At 41.9% G+C, this 8,021-nt stretch overlaps 1 protein-coding gene across 3 annotated transcripts in view; it reads left to right on the top strand.

Moving 5' to 3' along the window:
- Window positions 1-5,780, top strand: part of LOC132882259 (NACHT, LRR and PYD domains-containing protein 3-like) — an 84,941-nt gene extending 79,161 nt beyond the window's left edge. For 2 of the 3 annotated variants that reach the window (XM_060915531.1, XM_060915533.1), the window contains 2 exons: window positions 4,452-4,625; window positions 5,535-5,780. In XM_060915531.1, the coding sequence (XP_060771514.1) occupies window positions 4,452-4,625; window positions 5,535-5,541 (181 nt within the window). In that variant the 3' untranslated portion in view covers window positions 5,542-5,780. Of the gene's footprint in view, window positions 1-4,451; window positions 4,630-5,534 lie in introns of those variants that run through there. The other variant, XM_060915532.1, reaches the window with a different exon arrangement.
- The last annotated feature ends 2,241 nt before the right edge of the window (window positions 5,781-8,021 follow it).

An 8,021-nucleotide genomic window follows, 5' to 3' on the forward strand; every position in this document is an offset into this window, starting at 1 on the left:
ACAACACTGTAACGAATCCCACAAACTGCACCTGAGACTCAAACTAACTGCCCTCTGTGTGAGCAGCAGTGACATGGTGGAAATGATCTCGGGAATACAAAATTTGAAAACTAAAATGAGACGTTAATGCCAAAGAATTGATTAAAAGCCAATTTTTTTTAAATAAAAAAAAAATTAAAGAAAAATTAAATGGAGCCGTCCATAGTAACCGTCTTTCTGTCGATTTTTAAATAATTCAAATAATGTAATATAGTAATAAATATAGCCACAAGCAGCGATCATCGGGATCCAAGCAATAAGGGGCCAAGTGAGACCACACCCGATTTTAAATTTCTTACTTAAGAGGTTCTTAAAGCGAGACGGCCTTTCGATTTCATAAAATCGGTGTCACTTAGTTGCGTCTGAAATGTGGTGATTGTGATATCTGTTTTTCTGTAATATCTCACAAAATATCAGGCCATTCTGGGGCTGGGAAGTTATTTAATTTGAGGGGATTAAAGCAAATAATGTGCATGAAATCGCTCGCTTCGCGCAGTCAAGCAGACAGAGGAAGTCCGTGTGCGCATGCGCAGGTTTACCTTCTTCTTTTGGGTTTTACAGCAGCTGGCATCCACAGTGTTGCATTACTGCCATCTACAGGTTTCCCTTTGAGCGTGCACTGACAGTTCCATCATTCTGTCGCTAAACGAACAGCTGATCACACCGAGGTGCTCGCTGACCGCCGATATTTATTAGTTTGGTCCTGCGTTTCCTTTCCTTCGTATAGAGCATAAAGTCTTTTCTTCTCGCTTTCCGTTACTGTAGTCCGTCTTTCACGTTTCATTCGCACACTCGCGTCCTCCATTTTTCTCTCCTGTTTCAAATTTATATCCCACAATGCCTTGCGTGAACAGGGAAAGCCCACCATGTGAAGGTATCTTGAATTGGGTCATGGTGAAGCAGGAAAAAACAGCGGAGAATTTAGGGCCATGTGGCTAAAGGCACTCTACCTTTAAGATATTACAATATTTCAGTTTTAGCGCCCCCTGTGGACAAAACGCGATGGTTAATAATGAAAATCGAGACGACTGCAGTCAGTACTATCTCTCTGAAATGATCAAACATTTAGATTCTACCAGCAGATTGCGCTCCATCCAAAAGCTGAAATATGCAGGCATCACAGAGCCATGTAATCGGCACGGTGGTGTAGTGGTTAGCACGGTCGCCTCACAGCAAGAAGGTCGTGGGTTCGAGCCCCGTGGCCGGCGGGGGCTTTTCTGTGCGGAGTTTGCATGTTCTCCCCGTGTCTGCGTGGGTTTCCTCCAGGTGCTCCGGTTTCCCCCACAGTCCAAAGACATGCGGTTAGGTTAATATGGGACGGCCTTGAGCGAGGCACCGAACTCCCAACTGCTCCCCGGGTGCTGTTTGCATGGTGTGATGAATAAAGTTGTTTTCTTTCTTAATTTACCCATAATTTTTTTTTTCCTGCGCGCGCGCGTGTGCGTGCTCGCTGATTTGTTCACTTGTGCGCATGTGTTCGCTGCTTCAGATGGGTGTTAAATGCAGAGGAGAAATTTCGCTGTGTAACTTCTATAAGTTTATCTGTAGATGTTTACTGAATTGGGCTCACAATCACTCGTGTACACTTGTGCCGCTCGTCAAACGCAAAGCTTAAACATGGCCACGTAAACAAATCCACAGTTAGGATTACGCCATGTGAAAGGCCCCGATAAACCAAGTTTGGTGCCTGTGTGAGTTACAGTTTTCTGTCCACTTACTTTTAGGAGATTATTATTATTATTATTATAAGAAAACCAACAGGGTTCCTACAGTTTTGCTCCATGGGCCCCTAGTAATATAGTAATAAAAGGATAAAGTAGTAAATATTCTCTCAGGACGTCTCCGTCTCGCTGCTCTGAACAGGGTTGCCAGATCTACGTTACAGAAGCAGCTCAGTGGATCAGCAGGATTAAACCCATGCAGGTTTCCTCAGTAGTGCTTTCACTAAAATCATCTCCTATTCCACATTTAGTCATAAATACAGACTGTCTGTGAGTAAACCCACTGACTCTGTTCCATTCATACAGTAACCCGGAGCTAAAGTGGAGAACAGGATCAATAGGTGTGTGTGAGAGGAGATCACAGGGCACAACCACTACGCTCTGTTTTATTCTACAGATATGATTAACATCAGGTTCACAAACATCACCAATCCATGGGAAAACACACACACACAACTGTAAAGAAGAAGAATTCTTTTCTGAAATTAAAACTCTACCTGAAATAGCAATTCCTTGCAACAAATATTGCCACGTGAGGTTGATGAGGTTCCCGACACACAATCCAGTTAAGCACTCACAGAAAGTTCAATGAAATGAGATGGTGGTTTATTCCATTAAGACAATTCCGGTTTACTTTACGGTTGCAAACAAAGGATCAAAAAGGGAAACTAAAGTAAAGCTCTGTTAGTTTAGTAGGTTATTCCAATGCATTCGGCTTATTGCGGTCGGAAAACTATTCCGCCTCGTCATCTACCTTACCCCTGATTCAAAGGACTAATTAAAGCTTGCAGTTACGCGCCACACCGGCACGTCAAGGGGAGTGGCTACATACCACATGACAGGTAAGGCAATCAGGTAAGTATCTAACATAATTCTAACATAATTCCTTTTACAGGTTACCAAACTAAATCATATAGAAACAACAAATACTAAGGCCGAATCCCATTTCACCCCTTGGACATACCCCTTGGCCCTTCCCCTCCATTTTGCGCGTTCACGTGAAGGGGTAGGGGTATCCCAATCCCAGTTAACGCGGAGGGGTAGGGGAAGGGGGAGGGCTTCTGTACCCCTCCAAACGGAGATTTTCCTGGAGCTGACTCCGAACGAAGGGGTTTGAGTGATTTCCCACAATGCCATGCGGATTTCAGCGAGATTTCATGCGGATTTCAGAAAGATGGCGGTTCCCGCGGCGAAAGATTGTCATAAATGTATTTTCTCCATTAGTTATGTGTTTTAAGTTGTTATCCAGAGGAAACACGCCGCTTGATTCGCTTTCGAGCTGAGAATGAGCAGCGATTTCTGAAATCCAAGCTGCTACTAAAAAGCTTTGGGAGTGAGTATTGTTTTCGGTTGCTTGACTGCGTACGTTTTGTTCTGTTATTCTCGCTTTTATTGTTTACATGAGTGTTCTGACACCTCATTCTGTCGGATGTGGTGCACGAAGCGCCAAAGATATCCCATTCAGTGGTGTTAGTTAACAAATCACACCCTGCCAGCAGAGATTTCTGGTTCTGCCTCTGGCTCTGACTGTAGCGGCTGGTCGCAGCCAATGACGCATTTGGTCGCGTTTTGCTGACGGAGGTACGCGATGACGTATGCGATCATTGAAGGGCTATCCCAATACGTAGGGGTTGAATTTCAAGCCCTATCCCTTGTAGCTCAGTTTCAAGGGGAAGGGCCAAGGGGAAGGGGGAGGGGTAGGGGTAGAAATTAGAATTGGGATTGGGCCTAAGTCATAGAGCAACCTAAATATGGCTCCTACACTACCATACATTGAAAAATGCACCAATTTGAACATAACAGGTGATTTAAAAATCTATATTTCACTACTTGTGTTTGCAGAAACATTTTTGAAGCCTTTGACATGACCTGGTTTTCTGCGTTCATTAATAATAAAACATGGTCTAATCTTCATCCAAGTCAGAAGAGTCGACAAACCCATTCTGTCTAAAGAAAACACACTCGCACTTGTTCTTGTCAGTCCTGAATAAACCATTTAAACATCCACACTCTGGGTTTTAAAGTGTGTGACCCTCTCTGATAACGACTTCTCCAAAAGCTAATGAGAGTCCGACCCTGTTCTATAAAACACACACACAGTCTGATTACTGACCGTCTGATCTTCTCAGGAAAGAGCTGTTCATGTGAACTCTGATTAAAGAGAGATTTTGTAGAGATGTGTGAAGCAGGAAAACGTGACTAAAACAGCGTTTGTAAAGAGCGAGTGTGTGTGACTCGGTCCACAGGAAGATAAATTGTCTCCAAACAGAGCAGATTCAGTGCTGTTGCTCCTCTGCCTAAGATCGAGGCATCCTGCAAAAATCACTCCAAGAGCACAGCATGGAATACTGAAGGAGGAGAAAGAGAAAGCAAAGGAGAGCAGAACAGCTGCAGAAATCTCTAGAACTCACTAAAGTCTCTGTTCATGTGTCCACTGGAAGAAACAACACTGAACAATAAAACTGTTCTAAATTACAGAGAAAGTCTGTTTAACAAAACCAATGAAAATCATTTCCATCCAACACTAATCAGGTATTCTTCTACAGACTGAACGATTATGGAGCGATATTCTCTCTCACACACACACACACACACACACACACACACACACACCTCGAATTTAAAGACGCGAAGCGAATCTTGATGATCATAAACTGAGACAGTGAAGTGTGTGTCATTGTGTCTCTGCAGGTTGCAGCGGTGTGGTGTCTCAGATGAAGGCTGTGCTGCTCTCGCTTCAGCTCTGAGATCAAACCCCTCACACCTGAAATACCTGGATCTGTCTGAGAATGAAATCGGAGACTCAGGAAAGAATCTGCTCTCTGCTCTTAAGGATGATGAGCGTTACAAACTACAGGCACTGTGGTGAGTAATGACTTTTTTAGTTCAATGTTGGGGAAGAAGAAAAATCTTTTAACCTCGTTATCATTTTTGTTTAATTTCAGTAAAGATCACATGACCAGGCCATGAAATGAAACCAGTTTTAGACATTTTCACTGTGTTCTATTTAATCAGATGTGGATTTTTTTTCCTTCTCACAATTACCTTTAATGTTGTTTAGTGGTCATTAAAGTGTTGATTTAAAATGACTCTGAAAGCAGAAGACAGGGAGTCAGTCCAAGTCTCCAAAATGTCCCGTCTGAGTGCATGAGAGTGATTGTAAATGAGCCCCTCGTCTCCTTGTGACACCCTGCTGTCTCTGACTTCATCCTGCTGCTTTTGTCTGAATAAGATGATCTCGGCTTTTCCCTGTTTCTGATCAGCAGCACACTTTCTTCTCGACTCTCCTCAAAACTCAGTAAAATGATCCTCTTTAATGCCACACAGCCACAAATATGTGATTTAAGGAGCCACTTGACTCACTCTGACACTCCTTCCTGCTCTCCACCTCCACACCGTGTCTTCTGTCCTTCCTGTAAACTTCACCTCGGCTTCTTCTTAAAGTCTGCACTTAAATCTACATGTAGAACAAGAGATCAAACCCACCGCAGTGGGAGTTACTGTTTAAAAAGCTCCAAAGCCTGGGATTGGATAAGAGCAGTGATGTGATGGGAAACGTCTGCTCACTTTCCTGTTAGATCTTGTGGAAGTTCTCGTTTGTTGGAGCTAAATGTTAGAACACAGATCTTATAGAAGACTGAATAAATGTTGGATTAAATTATAAACAGGAGATGATAATAATGTTTCTCTTGGAGCAGAGATGATTACATGCTGGTGGTCATGAAGTACCGCAGTCCAGTGTGTGGGGATTAATCCAGATGTTTTTCTTTTCAGGATTTGATGAACATCTGTGTGTGTGATGAAGACTCTCGTGTTCCTGCAGTTCCATGTTGGAAATGAGCACTTTATTAGGAACAACTTGTGACCTGCATGAAACTGCTTACAGTACTCTGCACAATTTATCAGTCAGATCCAGTCCAAAGAAATAAAAATATAAATAGTGTTTTATTTTTATTGGATAAAACTAGTTTGTGTGTTTAAATTTCTGTAACAGTTCAATAAATTTATATCTCATATCAATATATATATATATATGAACTTATTTGCGTGCTGTACATTATTCCTTGGTGTTTCAGGTGTAATGGTGTGTATACATACACACACACACACTGAAAGAAACTTGACAGTTTTTACAAAAGACCAAAAACATTTATTATTAAATGTCAAACATTTCATTCATTCAGTCTTATCTACAGTCCAGTGGGATAATGTGATGGCTTTGTGTGAACTAGGGCCATCCTTAAAAAAAAATCCGTTTCCTGTCCACCGGGTGAGCAAAAAAATTTTCGGGAGGGAGGGAGGGATTTTTTTTTTTTAATGGATGGATAAGAAATCGCAATGCTGTGTTTGGTTTTTCTTTCAGTACTTTTTTATTACAAAAGCAGACATTTAATAAAATGACAGTTTAATCAACTGAAACTTGTACAAAAACTTTAAGTTAGCATTTTAAATGCTGACTGCAACATTTGCAAAACTTTTACAAAGGTACTTAAAATGTCCAACACACGGACTTTTTGTAGTTCTAAATCGAGCATTAGGCCTAGTTCGGATAAAATTACACTATTAAAATGATCACTGAATGATTTGTTTTTCTGAATCTTTACTATTTTGTTGTTCGCTAGAATACCATTTTGCGATTTCACACTTAAGCAAATGTTTGAAAACTCCGGATCTCCTTCCTTCATGGTGGCTGCCATTTTTTTGTGCCGCACGGCGCATGCGCAGAGCTGATTCAATTCTATATTCTGCGCGGAATGCAGGGCTTTCCACAAGCGCCGGCTGCCGGCCATACAGCCGACTACACAATTAAGTCCAGCCGGCTACTTTAATGGCTATTATTTTTGTAGCCCACAGGCTCTAAATATTAATTTTCTATTTTAATAAAATTAAATGTTTATCTAATGGACTGACAATAATGTCAAACTGAACCGCACTCATTTAAGTTGTGATTCGTGCTGTTTGTACTGATAACCACAAATTCCCTGCCGACTTCATTGATGAAGGGAGAGTAACTCATCCGCAGCCCCGACATGCGGTGTGTGCGCGCGCGCACTCGGCGGAGGCAGTAGTGTGTCGGAGGGAACAGAAGCAGAGATGACGCTTATTTTGTCTCCGGTAAACCAGTCTTCTCTCGTTCAATTACATGCTGGCATCAAAAGACACCGTTGGTTGTAAATGAACCCAAACTGAGTGGTTGGAGTGTATTTTCATACACAAATGGAGAAATGTTGGCTGAGTGTGTAATTGTGTCGCCCCACTGCAGACCGTTGTCGTTGTTAATTCATAGCATGCTCAGCTGCGTGAATGTGTCATGCACCGAAAATAAGAGATTTACAAGCCAGGAACGCCTCATGATGCAATACGCAAGAAAAGAAAGATGATTTACTGCCATTTTACTTTGTATTTGAGTAAATTGAATAAATAAATGGTCTGTGGAAAATACATTTAATCCTGGGAACTGCGTGCACAGGAGTTTACTGTGTGTTTACTCCCCCCGGCTGGCTACTTATTTGTCATGGCTGGCTAGTATGAGCCTTAGTGGAAAGCCCTGGGAATGCGGAAATGTCAAGTTCGATTTTAGATTTACGAACCCGAAAAAAAATGACGAAAAACCGGCGTTTAAAAAAAAAAATTTCAACCGCATAAACGGTACTCACCCGGCCGGTGGACTGGAAACAGAACATTTTTTAATAATGGCCTAGTGTCACTGCAGTGTGTGTGTGATGGCTTTGGTATTTGATTCCTCTTCTATAGGGCTGGAGGACTCGAGTCCAGTCTTGTGATTACAGATTTTATTTGTAATAACTCCACCCCACCCCTCGGTGTAGAAAGGGGATGTTATTAAACAGCACCTAATTATTTATTTTAAAATAATAATAATCAGAATTCAGTGATCTACAAATGGAATGTGAGTCCGTGTGAAATGAAGTAGGGGTTTAATTATGCATGACTCAGTCTGCAGCCCTGCCCCAGTAAACAGTTTAAACAACAACAAATCATTAAGTCATGAATTAAATTAAATCTCATGCGTCAAACTCAAGGTCTGTGAGCCAAATATGGCTTGCTGCCTCATTTCATTCAGCCCCATGAACCTAAAGCAAAGAATAATGTTGAAAGAGCCTGCAGTTCTCTCCTCCTCTACATTTCACACTGTCTCGAATTCTCACTGTAGCCCAGAGACCGTGACTGTACAGCACGGACACATCTCTGTGCTGAAACTCTGCTGAAAACCAACGTCCATGTGCTGTGTTTGATGGAAGT

Source organism: Neoarius graeffei, chromosome 2, assembly GCF_027579695.1.
Source record: "Neoarius graeffei isolate fNeoGra1 chromosome 2, fNeoGra1.pri, whole genome shotgun sequence".
NCBI lineage: Eukaryota > Metazoa > Chordata > Actinopteri > Siluriformes > Ariidae > Neoarius > Neoarius graeffei.